Source organism: Octopus bimaculoides, chromosome 5, assembly GCF_046866305.1.
Source record: "Octopus bimaculoides isolate indiv1 chromosome 5, ASM4686630v1, whole genome shotgun sequence".
NCBI lineage: Eukaryota > Metazoa > Mollusca > Cephalopoda > Octopoda > Octopodidae > Octopus > Octopus bimaculoides.
The window spans coordinates 86,807,226-86,826,799 of record NC_142932.1 but is presented as its reverse complement, the minus strand read 5'-3'; the positions used below and the strand labels follow the sequence as shown (position 1 = coordinate 86,826,799).

The 19,574-nt window shown below is 33.7% G+C and overlaps 1 protein-coding gene across 1 annotated transcript in view; it reads left to right on the top strand.

The window, feature by feature from the left end:
• Positions 1-19,574, top strand: part of LOC106878746 (serine/threonine-protein kinase 31) — a 55,102-nt gene that overhangs the window by 21,477 nt on the left and 14,051 nt on the right. Inside the window, 12 exon segments of the mRNA XM_089352525.1 lie at positions 524-692; positions 2,493-2,546; positions 3,721-3,764; positions 5,350-5,527; positions 8,524-8,646; positions 9,981-10,085; positions 11,937-12,026; positions 12,583-12,693; positions 14,126-14,374; positions 16,917-17,015; positions 17,795-17,875; positions 18,429-18,542. Coding sequence (XP_089208651.1) covers positions 524-692; positions 2,493-2,546; positions 3,721-3,764; positions 5,350-5,527; positions 8,524-8,646; positions 9,981-10,085; positions 11,937-12,026; positions 12,583-12,693; positions 14,126-14,374; positions 16,917-17,015; positions 17,795-17,875; positions 18,429-18,542 — 1,417 coding nt within the window.

Below are 19,574 nucleotides of genomic sequence, written 5' to 3'. Positions count from 1 at the left end.
TAACATAGAGAATGGCCTCAAAACACTTGCTGCTGCTGTTGTTTTAATCGTTCACTTGTCAACTTGTTATTCATGTGTTGATCAGTTGCTGTCCACTAGTTAGTACTTATTATACAAACGGTATTGTTGTTTTAATCTTTTACTGGTTTCAATGGTTGGATTGAAGTCTTACTAAGGCACTGTCTTCTATAGTATCATTAATTAGATTGACCCTAGTACATAACTGCTACTTATTTTATGTTCTAGAAGAGTTAACTTTAATGTCAGCCTGAACTCAAAATATAAAATTGTATTATCATTTCATATATATATTATTTTATACATTATAATTGTAATAATTAATCAGAACATTTATGTAGAAGTTAATGTCTCATTTAATCTTGGCTAAGATTTAAACTTTTGAATCAAACGATAATTTAACTTTTAAAATCTTAAGTTCTGTATCCTTGTTATATATTGATGTAGCTTAGACATTTATGTGTTGTTAGTAAAACAATTATTTTTCCATTGTGTGTTCATCTAGTGACTTGCGAGAACCAATTCCTAAATTACATGGCTGGATTTCAGATGGAAAAAATACATTAGTACAACTACAATCAGAACTAACATCGACTAAACAAGAATTAGCACAGATAAGACAAGAAAAAGATGCCCTTCTGCTAGAACTTAGCAATACACAAAGTAAACTTAAGGTATATCTTTCTTCTCTTTTTTTTTTTTTTTTGTTTTATTTAAGTTCTAGTAACATTCTACATATTAATTAAAGGTAATTTATTTCATGAAAAATTACTTTAAATATTTCTTAATGTTCTTGTTATTGTCATGTTTAAGTATCTAACTCAGAGTTTCTTACCTGATCATTATTTGATGCTAGCCATTGAAACTTTTATTTACACCTTTGGTGACCCACTTATTGTTGTGTAAAAAGAAAGGTTAGATATGTGTTGGATATATGATCACTGATGTAATGTTTGCTGTCACTGTTTGTTATGAATTATAATATCCTATCATTAATTCCTTTCTACAATAGTAAATAATAGATAAAAATATAGATATCTTATTTTGTGTTGAGTACAAAAATGCGGTATAGTGTTGAATGATGTTGATAGATGGACACTGTCTTTACCTAACATAAAACGAGTCTCAATCATTAGACAGCGAGCAGAAATAACGTTTGAAAAAAAGCCTTCTTTGAACTGGTTTATTACACTGTTGCAGTGTTTAAAATCATTTTTATAATGTTATAACCACCATTTTTATAAAGCAGTGAGCTGACAGAATCATTAACACGCTGGACAGAATGCTTAAAGGCATTTCATCCATCCTTATGTTTTGAGTTCAAATTCTGCCAAGGTTGACTTTGCCTTTCATCCTTTTGGGATTGGTGAAATATGTAACAGTCAAGCACTGAGGTTGATATGATTGACTATCCCCCTCCCCCAAAATTGCAGACCTTTTGTCTATAATAGAAAGGATTATAATGTTTATAATCGCATATCATCATCCATAAGAAGGTGATGAACAGTAAAAGGCTATCCTAAATGCTAACGGTGTCTACTTTCAAATTGATTGATTTTTATTGTTCTGATTTCAAATCCTGTGGGATTTGATTTTACCATTCATTTCTCTTGGGTCAATAAGTAGATGTACAGAGAGTTAAGTGGAGAGAATTGTCTTTTTATAAAATTTTTAATGATTTAGTTTGAAGAGAAAGGAGTAGCATCCATGATTCTTCTGAGAGGAGGGAGGCAGGAAGTTATCCTCAAACCAAAGGCCTGGTTTGAATGTCTGTAGTAGAGTGGACACTCTGTTAAAGTGTCCCAAAGGAACAGACGGTGGTGGTGTTAAACTGACAAAATTAAGTCTGTCATCCAAGTGCAGGAATGGTTATTTTAAAAGATTCCATTCAGCTTCTATCTCTAAAATTGTAGATATGACAATTGTCTGAGATTCAACCACCACCAAAAATAAAAAGCCAAAAGGTAACTTCCTAATCACATATTTATGCAAATTTATGACTTTCAGTCAGTGCAAGAACTTGATACAATTAGTCGATCAGTTGAAAGACATGATCATTTGTAGAACAGATGATTTTTTTTGACCATTTTGATGGTTTGTATGTTCAAATATTACCATCTTGGTTTTAGATTTAATAGCTGAAGTGTTGATGAGTTGATTAACATTTAATACAGATAATGTGGAATATCTGAATTAGATGTTTCACACTGGGACACCAGAACACCATGTGGTTGGCTTATGAAATTTAGGACTTCATAGGCCAAAGTGGCACCAAAGTATTTTGTGTATGTGTGTTTTCTTCGTCTCTGTCTATCTCTTTATTTCTCTCACACACATCTCTCTCTCATTTCATTCAAAATACAGAGATCCTCATTCTTATTTTCTAAATATATATTCCAATCACTAATTTTGAGAAATAAAATTAGATACTAGTATCCTATTTATCCATAATTTACTTTGTTTCTATCAAACAGAATATTCAAACTGAATACAACAACAAACTTTCTGAAAATTCTTATCATGAGTTGGTGAGTGATTTATATTTATTATTATTTTTGTTTTTTCTGTTAATCTGGTGGAAAAGATCAATGTCCATAACAGTTGCCAGGCTTCTTTGTCTGATGCTGTTTGTGCAACTGCAGCACATCTTCAACAACTGTAGGATAGAGGGAACTGCAGTTTGGTCTGAATTCTTGCAATAATAGACTGAACTCACTAAAGATGCCTCAGGATTACTGGCTGGTGGTGAGTTTGGTATATCTCTTAACTGGAATTAATACAAAAGATAACGAAAAAATATTTCTGTATTAGATGAAGACAATAGCATCTCAATTGAACGTACTTCTGGTATATTCTAAAGAATATTCTTCATTACAAACAATGAAAACTCAAGTTCACAGTTTGAATGAAATGGTTTTTTGGAAACCGTTGTAGTCTGTTTATTTTCTTTACCTTAGCAGTCACTATGAGATCTAATGTATTGCTTTATAGAATAACAAAACATTCTATAATCTAGCTGATGTTTAACTTCTATCCAGGAATAGATTGTTAATAGTTTCTACAATGACCATTGCATATTGACTTTTGTACATAATTTGATACATGCATATTGAGTAGTACCTGGTGCAAGTGTCTTCTACTATTGTTGTGGGCTAACCAAATCCTGAGTGAATTTGGTGGATAAGAAACTGAAAGAAACTTGTCATATGTGTTTTCCCTTGTCTTGACATTATGTGATGTTTATAAACAAACATCAACATCACACAAGCAGTGTTAGATTTCCAATCTACCATGAAAACATGTCTGGCCATGAAAACAGGTGAGGGTTGGTGACAAGAATGACATCTAGTTATAGGTGACTGGAATGACATCCAGTTATAGACATATTCTGTTTGACCCATGCAAACACGGAAAAGAGGACATTAAAACGATGATAGTAATACTGTTGTTGACATCATCATCATCATCGTTATTTTATGACTATTTTTCTACACAGATTCAGATTCATAGAATGTTTATCTTTTATCACTGTATGTACTCCCTATACTGACAGTCTGTTATGAATAGACTGTAATTTCTATAAAATAAAGATTTTTTTCATTCTTTAAGAAAATAGCATTTTTGTTTGGATTTTGATATTTTTATTCATATATTTTAATTGTTATTAATAATAATGGAATATAATTCCTCTTTTAATTCCAGACTAAAAATATAATAACACTTACTGAAAAAGTAAGGAAGTTAAGGTAAGTCATAATGTATGTGTGTTTGTATCTATATACACACACACACACACATAATCAAACATTTTTGAAATGCATTCTTCAGTATTCAAGTAATTCAAAATTGGTTGGCTCAAGTGCTGTCTGTTGGAATTGCATTAAACAAAACATTCTTTGCCTAGACAAGGAAAACTAAGTAGTATGAAATAGAAAATGATAAAAAAGAAAATCAGCCTAAGCCCAGTAGTGCAGCATGCTCAGCACACTCTCTTACCTTTAATTAATTTGGCTTTGGAAATTCTTTGATAAAGTCATAGAATGACATTTCTCATGGCACCAGTAGACAAAATGGAAAAGGTGTTGCCTTGGAGGATAGCAAGGGAGATGTGCTGGAACAGCCACTCTGACTCATGGGGCTTGCACTTGCAGACAGCAATCTCTGCTCTGATAGTAGTGAGCAGGGATATAGTCTGGGGGAAAAGAATGCTGGCAAAAGGCAACAAGCTGGCAGAATCATTAACATGTCAGACAATATGCTTATTGGCATTTCTTCCAGCTTTGCATTCTGAGTTCAAATGCTGCCAAAGTTGACTTTACCTTTCATTCTTTCAGGGTCGATAAAATAAGTACCAGTTGAACACTGGGGTCAATGTAATCAATTAGCATCTTCCCCACCAAATTTCTGGCCTTGTGCCTGTAGTTGAAACAATAATTAGATGCAGGCATGGCAGTGTGGTTAAGAAGTCACTTCCCAACAACATGATTTCAGGTTTAGCCCTACTGTATGGCACTTTGGATAAGTGTTTCCTACTATAGCTTGGGGCTGATCAAAGTTTTGTGAGTGGGTTTGGTTGAGGGAAACTGAAGAAGCCCATTGTATATGTGCATGTATGTATGTATGTGTGTGTGTGTGTGTTCATATTTCACTTGTCTACACTGTTTTTTTGCTCACTGATTGTATACATGAAAACAGTAGGTCCATGTCATTTGCTTGCAGTCCACCATGAAAGCATGTTTGTGCTTGACATGTTGTGTAACCTTTTTAAACAAAAGACTTGTTCTTAGAGTTGTTTGTTTTCAGTTCTTCACATAAACATGTCCAGGCTGTTGGTCAGTATTTTGGGAGATTATTATCTCACTAGGAAACAAGTTAGCCACAAGAAGGCTGTTCGGCCATAAAAAAATCTCAGCTTTAACATTCTCATCCAAATCTTGTAAGCATGGAAAGATAGATGTTAAAATGATAACAATCATGATGATGCTTTCAAGTGTTTTTAGATTCAATTTAACTGCATAGTATATATGTGTCTAGACCTCATTTCAATTTGATTTCTAATTGTTATCAGGTTTTTTATTCCTGGATGTTTACATGATTGAGATTGGATTGGAACTATGTTCTTATGTACTCATTTAATGGATCAGAATAATGTTCTTACGTACTCATTTAATGGATCAGAACATTTTCTCAGTTTGAATCTAGCTCAGGACCATGAATTCATCCAGAAATAACACACTTCTTGATGATGTTGATTAATAATTTTGTAGGAATGATGTAAGAATTAGCATACTTAGTTTAGAGATTTCCTTACTGGAGATTTTTCATTTTTAGGAGTCAGTTCCCAACAAATGGAGAGGGTGGCTCCAGTACTTTAACGAAAGCCATAGAACTAGCAACGAGCCGAGAAAGAATGCAGACGCTGTCTCCAAGTTCTCTCAATACTGTAAATAATATAATTTCTGTGTTTAATGCTTCACAGAAAGAAATATTGAACAGTGATAAAAATCAGGTAGGTTTACCATTTCTATTTTATTAATCAAAACAACACAAAAAATCATATTACTTTCCAAATTTTCATTATTATTTCTGTTTCTTTCATTTTATTCTGTTGCCTTCAAATATTTTTATAACATTAAATAGTAGTTTAATTTTCTTTTTAAATAGCTTTAAACTAGTTATTATTAGTTTGGCAGACATCAGCAAAAATACAAAATATAGTTTGCATCCATATAATTCTTCTTTGCCATTAATGTTGGACAAGTTAAAAATATTTAAAGCTGTCTTAATTTTATTAAAATAGCAATTTGTTTACTCAATTTTCAATCCAACTTCTATGAGAAACAGTACTTTCTACTAACTGAATTTTTTACATAATTTCCAGTCCACTCTGTCTTTTGTGTATCTGGACTGTACGTTCCTCAGTTAGTTTTGTTGTTGGAAATAGGTACCATGTTATCTGTGATAAACCAGTATTTAGCTGTTTGGAATACATACCGTGTCTTGTTTGTCAAACCAACATAGCTATTAGAAATAGGTCCCATGTCATCTGTGAAAAACCAAAATCTAGCTATTAGGAATAGGTACATGTTATGTGATAAAACATTTTATGAAGAGATTAATCTCTTGTTCATCTTGAAATGAAAGATTAACTCATGTTCTTAAAAGTCTCCTAAAGCTTAGAAGTTACATTTATATTTCACAATTGCTGCTGGTCATGTTAAAATCCTTTCTACCACCTTATTTTTGCAATCTCACCAGTGTGTCTATGTCTGTAGTTGTTGACACTGCTGCTACATCCTGGTCTCTCATGAACAGTTGATCAATGTAACATCAACTTACTGTAATATTTTAAGCATCTGGACAAGAGAAATGTAAAAAAAATAACAAAACCCTTCAGACATGGGGTGACATCTAAGGAGTTTTGATTTAGGAATTATTTGTAAAAAATATTTACTTTAAAATATACACATTATTCCAAAAACCATTATCTGTAGCCCGTGATTTATTTAATTAATAGCTGCTCATTAAGTAAACTGATTAAAATAATTAGCTGTATATCAAGCAATTAGCTGTATTGAGGAAGCCATCACAGCTAGATTTTTTTATTCACTCCCATCTATGATACTTCATGCTTACTTAAAAAAAAAAAACGATTACCATAATAATTCTTGTTAGATTTTCTTTTCATTGCATCACTAAGTGCATCCTTCAGTGTCTTCAGTGTTGTTTTGGACAATGAGGGACATCTCATTAACCATTTAGTGTTTCTTTTTTTTTTTTATAAATGTTCTTTGTGTTTGAGTGTTGTTTGTTGTGAAGACTTTGATAATATTAGAAGGTAATTGCATTGTGTGTGTGTATAAATACATAACTAGAGCAATAAATAAAAGTTAATTATTAAATTCGATTATAGGTTGTGTTAATCGCATGAAGGGATGGTTTCATCCAAGGAAATACTGGTTCAATACCTAGTATTTTTGGGGAATTAATTTCCTTAAAATAATAGGTATATATATAAAAGCATGGTTTATATTCATCTAAAAGAAGAAAAAGAAAATGGAGATTGGGAAGTTGTTAATTGTTTATTATTAACAGCAAATTAATCATTTGCACTTACAGCTGTTTCAATTAATACTCAGTAAATATTAAGTAAATATATAATTTATATTTATATGACCTGAGCATATATGTGTTCATGGATGCATCATGATGATGATTAATTTGCTGTTAATAATAAACATTTAACTTCCCAATCTCAATTTTCTTTTTCTTCTTCTATTTATATTTATATATATATAAATTGGATTTATGCAACAATAGTTGTGCTATTGAAATTAAAATGTTTTGTATAGTTAATTTTGCCAGGACTGTGTAAAGTTGTGAACCACCGGTTTTTTTTCTCTTCTTCACATGCCCATCCCATATTTTGTTTGTTTCAGTTTTGAAGTCATTATATCATGACAGCTTTTTAACAAACACACAGTCAAAGGCTTTGTTGATGTCAAGATGGTATTCTTTTTTATCAAAGTTCTGGAGGACAATAGGTCACTGGTGTGTGATATAAAACAAAACAAATCTTCTGTAGACTCTGTATTGATAATCATCATGATTGGAAATAAACTAAAGGTGATGAAGAAAATGGTTGTTTATGAGTGTTTCCATCATGTTTGAAATGTTAGAAAATGGTAGTTTGAAGGGTGAGTGAGGTTGTTGTTCTTGGGAATGGCACAAACCATATTGCATGTTTCCATAGATCCTTGCTTAGAGAGAGAATGATTGCAGAGTTTTGCGTAGTTTGGAACAAGATTCTGAAAGGGTTATTTAAGGTTAATGGAAGAGACAGTCAGAACCAGTTACATTATTTGGATGGAATATTTTGAGAAGTTTCCAAACTCAACAGTTGTATGTATGAAGTAGTGGGACAGGTGGCTAAAGATAATTTGGGAGGAATTTTGATGTGTGTGTAAGGAGTTGGAAGCAAAATGCATAGAGCTATTTTTGTTGAGGAGGGGCAACAAACTAAAAAGCCTGACTAATTTGTGACAGAGTAAACTTACTGGTTGTGTGCTGCATAAACACTTGTTTGTTTGTTTTTTATATCATCTTTTGGTTGTTGTATTGGTGGATAAGCCCCTCAGTTGGTGATAATGGATGATTTACTGTTGTACAACTGTAGTGTAGTTACATGTGAACTACTTAGTTGTAGAGTATGTGGTGTTTTCTGTGAGAGATGGGGAGAGAGAGAGAGAGAGAGAGACGTGCATACATAGGGTAATTGCATTGGCCATCTTAACTGTCTTAGTCCTCTAGTTATTAATACTAATTTGTTGCTTCTCTTGTCTTATTTTCCAATTTTTTCTTTATGTTGTATTTTATCAGTTTCATTGATAATTTGCTTCTTATTGTCTGATTTAAGTGTTTAAATCTAACCTAATATTTTGTATTTTGAATCATTTGACGTCTTGTACTGTAAGTTTCACATATTTGTCTAAAATTATTCTGCAGGCTGACCTCAGTGAATTGATTGAGGCAAGAGACAGCACTCGTGTGAAGTTATGTGAAAGTCTTAGTATGTGTTTAGCTGATCTTTCAAACATTCCTTTAGAAGAGAAACTAAAGCAAATGCAGGTAGGTATTAGCCAGAAATATTGCTCTAATAAATCCTTAACTTGAAATCTTTGGGTCATCCAAAGTGACACTGCTTTTAGAATTTTTACTAGCTAATGAATGATGTGATTCAGGGATAGCTTACCAAGTTAAATCTTAATTAATCAAGATATTGCAGTGAAGCAGTTGTGATAATAATCAGTTGAATGAACTGAGAAATTTTCTATTTCTATAAAATATAATTTATGAAAAAAAAAAGCTTCTCAAATTTGTTTCATTTCAAGTAACTAAAATTAGACTTTCTTCATCATCATCATCATCCATGATTGCATGGATCAGACAGAATTTGTTGAGGCAGTTTTTCTACAGCCTGATGTCCTTCCTTCTGCCAACCTTCACTTGTTTCCAAGCAAGGTAATATTTCTCCATGACCAGACATATTTTTTCACAAAAGATTGAAAATGGACACCACTTGCATCACAGTGACACCCGTTTACAACTATTGCATGTTGTTATGGCTAGGAAACAGCAACACATGTGCCTGCGCGTGCATGCACACACACATTTATACAATGGGTTTCTTTCATCATCTTTTCATTGACTAAATATACTCACAAAGCTTTGATTAGCCTGAGGTTATAGTAGAAGGCATGTGTCCGAAGTTTCATGCAGTGGGATTGAACCTAGAACAGTATAGCTGAGGAGCAAATTTCTTACCACACAGCCACACTTGTAAGAGTGTAATTGATTTTGTAATTTTGTATTAAATTGCTCTTTATTGTTTTTTTATATCAGAAGTCAACTTAACTCTTTGAATATGAATAATATCCTCTACTGAAAAGTTTTATTAAATATTTCTCTTTTTAATTAATTTATTTATTTGGAAGAAAGTCGCCTATTTTACTTAGGGGCTCTTTTAATAATCCACACATTAAACTAATTCAGTTACTTTTTCCTTCTGCCAATAAATATAGTTTTGGATGAATTCTAAATATGAATGTGTTTTATATAAACTTAAACACTCAACATTGGTGCCTTTTAGCAAAGTGTGTTTTAGTGTGGCATTAGGTTGTGAGTGAAATTTGGTAAATGGAAACCCATTGTGTGTGTGTTTTTGTCACTGCATATCCTTGCATTGATACCACTTAGGCAATGGTGACAGTCATTAAGTCCCATGGCTCACTAGTTTTATAGTGTGAAAAAGTACCTGACTTGAAAATAAATAAGGATTGGTTTCAGGAAAGGCATCCAGCCATAGACTGCCTCAAGAAGATAAATGTTTAAAAAGATGATAGCGATAAATAATAGGCATTTGTCAATATTTAAAACTGAAACAAAAATATTGTTTTGTACAGGATGTTGTGAATAATTTAGGAATGGAATACAAGAACTTCCTTCATTTTGCTGTTCATTCTGTTCCACCATTGGCTGACTTGTTACCAGCATACACCGACTGGAAGGTTAGTTTTCATTTCTCTCACCTACTTCATGTGCTCTTTCATACCAAACTATTGTTTTCTATTTGCACTGTATGTATATATATATATATGATTAATCGTTGACCAAACACCATTCAATTTTTTTCTCCGTGTTTTTCTCCTTGTTTTCTCCGTATTCTTTCTGTTGAAGAGCATAGCTCGAAACATTAAAGACTTTCTGTATTCTCGAGCGTCAAACTAATACATCCTTTTGTTGTTTACACCACCTGTCCTCGTCTGTTGTTGTTTTTTTCCGTACATTCTCCTATATATATATATATATATATATATATATATATATATATTGGACTTCCTTACCAAATGTACTCTTTATTTTAAGACAATAAAGTGTTTTCTAAAAGAAATTTGATGCTATTTCTAGCATATTGCATTCACTGTTTCATAAACAGTTTGGTACCTTATCCTTATGTTGGCATTTTTTTTTTTAATCACAAAATAAAAGAGGGAACCAACCTAATTAAACTGTACAGTTGTAATTTTCTTTCAGACAATTAACCTCATATTTACTGATGACAAATACTATAATATTTACACCTACAATATGTTGCATTTGGTCTGGTTGCTGTTAATCACCAGATATCTCATTTCTGGATGTGTACATAGACATGTTTGTTACAATTTTTTTTTAGTTTACTAATAAAGGTTTCCTAACTGAAACCTAGTCTGATGCTATCCTACACATCCTGAAATTTAACCCTTTAGCATTCAGATTACTTTATCAAATGTTATGCTTATTTATTCACATTGTTTTGATTTAAGCATGCATTATCTTGTAGCTTCAAGATTTCAATGATGTAATTGCTTATTTTTAGAACGTCATTGTAAAGTAGATATGAGAGACCAGATCTAGCTGGTTTGTACTTTAAATAGGTAGAATATTCAGGCTGGATATGGTTGGTTTAAATGCTAAAGGGTTAACACATGATAGTGATCAGATATTGAACTGAGGAAAACTTGGTTAAATGTAAATTTTGAGAAATCTGTCATTATTGAAGACAGGGTTAATTAGTCTAAAAAAATTATAATTAGCAATTACTTGTTTCAGATATTTAATTAGAATTTTTTTCATTTATTTTATCACTGTGGCTTTGAACTGGTTGATCACCCTCCCTATTCTCTTGATTTGACCTCATCTGATTATCATCTGTTCCCCAATGTGAAAAAAACCACTTGAGTGGGAACCAGTTTCGCAGTGATGATATCATATCTGCTGTTCTTGATGTTTTTTTGACCAAAAGGATGAAAGCTTCTTAACCAATAGGATCCAGGCACTGCAACACCATTGGTAAAAGTGTGTGAACTGCAATGGGTCTATGTTGAAAAATAAACTTTTTGTCATATTCCATGAGAGTATCTTGGTCAGCCTGTGAACTTTTCATCCAACCTTCATATTAGTAGGTTTCTCAATAAATGTTCAGTGGTATGCCTCACAATAATTAGCTTGTTTAATATAATTAATAAAGATAATTGAATATTGACTTTCATTGTTAGGTTTTGACATTTTAATTTTTACATTTCACCTGTGGTCATAAATGTTGGGTAATGAAGAAAGGTGTACAATTGGGAATATAAGTGGCCACAATGGATTTCCTCTGAAAGATCTTTGGAGTATTGTTACTTGACAGGGTGCACAACTTAGTGATCAGGGAGTCTCTCCAGATGGAGCTGTTGAAAAGTCTTTTTTTTAAAATTTATTATTGATATTCTGTTTTATCTTAAAACATTCTCTCTCTGCCACTCTCCCCACTCTCTTTCCTTTTCTCTATTCTCCTCTCTCATTTATTTTGTTTTTATTGTTTTCTCTGCATTTAGAAAAAGAAAGAAGTTGAATTTGAAAAAGTTCGTTCAGAAACAGATTCTTGTCGAAAGAAACTCAGTAATACTCTGTCTTTGATTGAAGCGGTGAGTTTCAAATTACTGACATTTTCTCTTTAATTCTTCTGCAAAAGATATTTTTTTATTATCTGGTTTTTTTTTTTGGATTTGTCAGAAAAATAAGATTGGTACCCTTTTGCAGGGGCTTCATGACTGACAGGTAGAAGGGAGGAAATTATCCTCCAGCCTGTGACCTGACCTTGAACGATTGCAATAGCATGGACTTTATTAAAGGTATCCATCGACCAGGTGGTGGTGTTAAGGTGATGGATTAAGACTATCACCTAAAAACAGGAATGATCCTTTCAACAAACTTCAACACAGTTTATGTTTACCAAATTTTACTTGCAAGGCTTTGCTCTACTGAAGGTTATGGTAAAGCACACTTACCCAAAGTGGTTCACAATGTGATCGAACACAGTACCACTTAGTTGTGAACCACACTTCTTAACACAACCACCGGCCAATATAATCTACGACTGTATATACCAGTATTACAGATCTCATATTTTACTGAAATAGTTTTGATTTTATTTTTTGCTATTCTTTGTTTAATCACATTTATTATATTACTTTATTGTAGCACCTTAAACTGAACAGCACCCCAACCATTATTGAAGAGGTCCCTAATATTGGTTTTTGGTTGCGGCAATTTACGCAAGCCTTACAGCATGAAGTTGCTATCACAGATTTGGTATGTGCTATCCATCTTCTTTTTTTCTCTCTCTTTCTCTCTACAATGTGATGTCTATAATTTCATTGCTCCATTTGCTAAAGTTATATGTTACTCTTCATTAAATAATATTATATATATTATCAATCTCTTGAATTAAAATATATTAAGAGATTTAATGAAATTAACTTCAGGTAATAATTTTTTCTTGTTGACTCCTCATGAAAATTAAAATATTCAACTACACCCTAAGCTCTTTCTTTAAAACTGAGACATAGTTGGTTCACTTTATATCAGTATTTTACCTGTACTTGTTTTTATCATGTTAGAAAGTTGAAAGGTATAGTCAAATGCAGTAGGATTTGTACCTAAAGAAAATCAGAAATTATATCAATTTTGATAATACAATTAGAATTAGGTCAGAGCTGTTGAAGGAGTTTGCGGTGAAAGTTGGTGTGCATCAGAGATCTGTGTTGTCACCGTTGTTGTTTGCAATATTGGTTGATGTGGTGACGGAGAGTGCAAGTGTGGGATTGATAATGGAGGGATTGAGGGAGAAGTTTTGGAAATGGAAGGAGGCGTTTGAAGGTATACCTTGGGAAGACAAAGGTGATGGTGAGCAGGGTGGAAAGAGAAGTGTCAGTGAGTAAGGTGGATGTATGTGGGAGGAGGGTAATGGCAAATGCAGTGTTGTGTACGAGATGTGAGAAATGGATTCATGGTAGATGTACAAAAATGAAGAAGGTGACCCCAAAACTGGTAAGAGAGTTTATTTGTGGAAGATGTGAGAAAGGAGCTGGAGGGCTGGCGTTACCAGTGGAAACATTATCTGACGAGGTGGAAACGGTGAGAGGGTTTTGTTATTTGGGAGATAGGGTGAATGTGTGAAGCAGCTATAACAGCAAGAGTGAGATTTAGTTGGGTGAAGTTCAGGGAATGTAGAGCGTTGTTATATAGGAAAAGGTTCTCAATGAAGATGAAAGGAGCTGTGTGAGAGCTGCAATGCTGTATGGGAGTGAGGGGGAGAGAGATGGTAATTTTGAGAAGGATTGAGAGAGCAAAGGTGAGAGAAATGTGTGGTGTGAAGCTATTCGATAAGAGGAGGATTGAGGATGCTGGGGTTGGAGGAATCGGTGGTATGGGCATGTGTTAAGGAGGGATGAGGAGCATGTTCTGAGGAGGGTGCTTGAGTTTGAGGTAAATGGACTGTGAAAGCGAGGTAGACTGAGGAAAACGTGGAGGAGGAGATTGGAAGGTTTTGCTTGAGAAGGGAGGATATCCAAAACCAGGTGAGATGGTTTGGGGGCAGTTGCTATGGCATTGAAGTAGATCCGGCCACCCCCCGTTAACGGGGACAAAACCCAGATTTAAAATACTGGATGATGTTTGTTTTCTCTAATAATAATTATAATAATAATAATATTTTTGACATATATTCTATTTGTGTATTTAGGAACACAGTCGAAATGCTACATTTATAACATCCATTCTACATGCTGTGAAGCGTGAGCTTGATGAAGAACAAAAAACATTTTCTGGTTTACATCGTTATATCACTGAGTTCTTGAAACTAAAAGAAGATTTATCTCCTTGGCTACAACAAAAACCTTCTCTTACTGAGCTCCAAGAATCGAAGAAAAATGTACGACTGTTGAAATCCCAGCTACGACATAGACTTGCTGATCTTCAAGATGTAGAAGAAGTAAGTAATTTGATACAGATCTTCATTCTGTTTTAGAATAAATTATAAAGTTTCATTATAGATACGGTTGTCTCAGGCCCAAATCTTCATCATTATTTTAATGTCTACTTCCATGCTGGTAATATGTCTGCAGTACAGCATTTCTCCATGTCTCTTGATTCTAAAATAATGTCAAATCCATTTCACTTGAGCTAAATCTTGTTCAATCTAAGTTTAAAAACGTTCTCTGCATCTTCATTCCACAGAAGTGCATGATTCTTGCACCGAGGACAATTTGACAAAGGTATTTCATTTGTGGCACTGTGCACAGTGACCCATGGTGTTGGTAGAGCTATATCCCCATTTGTTGAATGTCATTCAGATTCCACCAACTCGATTTCTCAGTCAGTTAAAGAATTCCCACTTTAGCCAACTTACATCCACACTATTACCAGGTACATATTCAATTGTCACTATTTCCGTTGTTGAAGAAGGCAGGCTGTTATTTCTATCATCCCACAGAGGTATTCATATTTCTTTTGTAATGGGCAGCTTTATTTGAGAATGGCATTTATCTACACTTTACCTTGACTTCAGGCAACTCTGAACTGGTGCTTGGTTAAACATAGGATGTTGTTCATTTATTTACTGCTGTTGAGGATATACTTGCCGAAATGTAAAGGCTGTCAGTTTGGGATCAGTCAACATTACAGGCTAGATCTATCTTCTTAACATGGTTGATTTTGCCTCTGCTGAACAGATATGCACTCATTTTTAAAATAACTGAGAGATAAAGCAACTGAATGCAAACATACCTTCTAAATAATATAGCATCTCCACATTATCATGATTCTGTGTTACATTTGAAGCAAATAAAATGTGTAAGTTGGATCTAACTTATACATTTTATTTGTTTTTATCTCTACCACAACTTTCCACCATAAAAATCCCTCATCTCTACACATGATCATACTTATAGTCATCTCTTCTCTGTACATCTCTCTCTATTCAGATGTTCTTATATCACCTCTTCTCTATACATCTACCAATACTGTCCAGTTGCCACAACTTTTCTTAACATTACATCATATATTATCAACACTATTTGACATCAATGGAGAAGCTGAGATTACAATATTTGGACTATAGGCACCTAACTGTCATTAAGCCATCTACTTAGCTATAAATATGTGTCTAGAAAAGACAGTAGGCTTCCACACCACTGGCAGATCATATCCACTCCTCCTCATTAAAAAGTTTAGATCATATACCTTATTAAAGTCGAGATCATATGCTCCAGTAGAGTCTAGATCATATCACTCATGTAAAAGTTTAGATCATATACCCTATTAAAAAATCTATATCACATCCAGATAATGATAGTGCTGATATCTTTTCTAAATTTATCATCATTTAATGTCTGTCTTCCATGCTGGTGTGGGTAGGACAGTTTGACAAGAGCTGGTAAGCCAGAGATCTGCACCAAGCTCCCTATTTTTGCTTCAGCCATGATTTATCTTGGACAATACCACCTAAAATGTTACTTTTTCTTTTACTTAGTTGGATGTTATTTTATAGATTTGGCTGTTCTTTCTAGCATGCCAAGTGACCATATAGAGTTTACCTTATTGGTTCAACTTCATTGTTGTTGTTGATGTTACTATTATCAGCACCTATCAAGTGGGAAGTGGAAGGGAAGCACAGTTCTTGAACTCTCAGATATTTTTACCATTGGATATCTTTCCTAATGACTCAACTGTGGAAGGTTTTGTTCCATGAGGAGGGTTTAATGTTGCAACAACTCCAAGATATTGATGTAGAGAGTACAACACCCACAAGATCTTGGGCAAGTATCTTTATCATATCCTTAGTTGACCCATGTGAAGGCATGTGTTAGGGTATTTGGCTCACGATCATAAGGTCGTGAGTTCAATTCCTGGTAAGGCTTTGTGCCCTTAAGCAAGACACTTATTTCATGTTGCTCTAGTCCACTCAGCTGGCAAAAATTAGTAGCTGTATTTCAAAAAGGCCAACCTCGTCACAGTCTGTGTCATGCTGAATCTCTCTGAGAACAATATTAAGGGTACATGTGTCTGTAGAGTGCTCAGTCTCTTGCATGTTAATTTCCATTGATCGGATCAACTGGAGCCTTTGTTGTTGTGACGAACAAAGTGCCAAGTTGACCCATACCTCCTTAGGAAAATCAGGTACATGGAAACTATGGGAAACAGATGGGTTATACCTGTGATTTAAAAAGGTTGTCACATATTCTGTGACACTGATTTTGTATGGGAATTATACTAAGGGTGCACTTCTCTGTGGAATACTCAGTCACTTCCATATTGATTTAATAAAACAACTGATTGTGCATAATCAAAACCAATGGCAGACTCATTATGTGGTCACTCAGTCTATTTAAATTTTCTTAGATTTTATTGTTGATTTATCAATGTTGAAATATGACTATTGGTATTTCCACATTATAGTTGAAAAATGCTTTTCAAAGTGAGTGGAACTTGCCAAAATTTCCTAACCTTTTAAATTTTGCTTCTTTTACTACCAGAATGAAGGTTATAATGAACATCATCATGAATTAAAAACTAAACTTGAAGAAGTCAGAGCAAATTTACATAAATGTATGGCTGAAGAAGATCAACACATGGTAAGGTTTACAAAAACTTCAGTTCTGTTTTATATTTTCCTTCTCTCCAGTATAATGTGTTTTTGATGTTATCATAAAAAGCTTTTTATAAATATTAATAAGCTCTGTGCTTTAGTCTGAAGGTGGAGAATTTATACATGATTTTCACAAGTTTCACTCCAAGATTGGTGAGTCAATACAGTTGATGGTTAGTGTAAACATCTATAGGAAGTGGGCAGTGCCCATGACTTTCACAGGCTCCACTCTGAAACTGGTGAAATCAGTATTGGCTATGTGCAGCCTGAAAATCTTTAAATTGATGTATGCTGGAAGAAAATGAGCATGGGAAAAGAAATTCCAGAGGGATGATATTCTGGGAAGGAAGGATTGGGTAAAGTAATTAGTACAGATATTAGGAGGGATAACACAATGAATAGTGAGGGAGATGGGTTTGTCAAGGCTGCGTGATTAGAGGTGGTATGTAACTAGCTTATTCAGAGGAACAGAGACCATTGTAGTAGTAGTAGAATAATGTGTTGTGTTCCAAAGGTTGTAGTGAGTTGGTGAATGAGTCTTTGACAATCAATCATGTGGTGCACTGATGAGTAATTCTTCGTCAGTCAGTTAGATAGCTTTTGGATATGGCTAGACTGTTTGTGTATGTGTACTAGCAGCTCTGTCCTAGATATGGAAACTGTACAACTTTGTGGGTCTTATATGAATCTTGTAGAGTGTCACCAACTGATCAGTATAGAAGTACTTTCAGACCTCCAATTAATATTATTTTCATTGTTTTGTAGCAACGGATTGCTGATCTCGCTGAACGACATTTTCCAGAATTATTGCTACAGAATACAGACCTTGGTATAACCAGTTACTTGGTAAATATTCAGTACAGTTCATTTACAATGTTTCATCAGTTTTTCTCCTTCATCTATATAATTCTCTCTTCAAGACCTCCTGGTCTGTTTTTTAGTAAAAGTAATGCTGTTTGTTGTTGTTTTTCTCATTTGAAGTTATTTACTTAAATTTTAAATTTGTTAAAATCTGACTTAAAATTCAGTCATCTACCTTCTTTAGATCAACAAACTTTGTCATTGAAATAGAATTTTGATATCTCTAAGATACCTTTGGTACGTTTTTAACCTTTAGTATTGAAATTACTCTGTTAAATGTAGTGCTTATTATTCACATTGTTTTGAATTAATTATGCATTATCTTGTAGCTTTGCAATTTTGATGATGTGATTGTTTATTTTTAGAATGACATTGTAGGGTAGGTGTGAGAGGTCAAATCTGGCTGGTTTGAACATAAGATGGGAAGAATATTTGGGCTTGATATGGCCAGTTTAATTACTAAAGTATTAAGTCTTACTCCTGCTGTAAATTCCAGGAAATCATCCATATTTGTTTATTTTTAAATTCATTTCTACAGAACTATAATGGAATGGTGAAAGCTGGCAGAGAACCAGATCATTATTGTTTAGAAAAGCAGATTGCTTCAGGAGTCTACCAGACATGGTTCAATTCTGAAGAAGTTTTAATACAAGTAAGAATTCATCCCTTGCCATGGTCTTTCATCTTTTTACATTCTTTGAGTTTTATTTTATCTTTTTGAATCCTTATGGTATGTTATACTTTAGTGTCCACCACCACCATCACCACTACCGCCAAGTGAATGCAAGCTGATTTGGTCACAGCTGGAGGTATCTGAATTTATAATATATTTATGTATTATGTATCAGAACAAAGTAGTGAGGCACTGACCTAGATATCAACTATCTACTAAGTCTTTTGCTGGTGCTATAAATTGTTTAATTCTGACTGATTGTAAGATATCCTTCAATGATGATGATTTGCTTTGACCAATGAAGAGATGAGAGGATACACAGAACATGAAGTGTGTCAAAATAGTTGTGTAGTAGGTCAGGGAATTGAGTCAGTATGTGATTGTTCTTGAAAAAAAAATATATACATCAAGGTAATCAAATAAGTCAAGATTTTTCTGCTGGTATTTTTGATTTAGGTTTCATTGATTTTTTTTTTTTTTTTTACAGATTCTTTAAACAGTTTCATTATTATGAATTAACTGCGTCTATATTTAAATGTAAAATAATATAAGACAATATAAGTTGCAGTTTGAGATGTAAAAAGAGGGACAGTCTCACTGACTCATACCACGTATCTAAAACTTGTTGGGTGACCATTTGACTCCTTAAGTATTTGTAGTGTAATGGATAATATTATCATCCATCACTCAAAGATAACTGGTTAAAATGCAATAAGTGTTCCTGTTTCTGTCTAATTGTTAGTCATCGTTTAACATAAGTTTTCCCTGCTGGCATGCTTGGGTGGTCGAACAGGATCTGTTAAACTGCAAGACTGCATCAGACTCCAATGTCAGCTTTGGTATGGTTTCTACAGCTGAATGCCCTGCCTAAAGCCAACCACTTTACATTGTTTACCAAGTGATTTTCCAATGCCACTGGCTCTAGTGAGGTTGTCAAGTAACTTGCAAGAAGGGAAAAGAGCACAAAAATGCCCCCCCCCCTTGACTTGCGGGGGGGGGGGGCATTTGAGT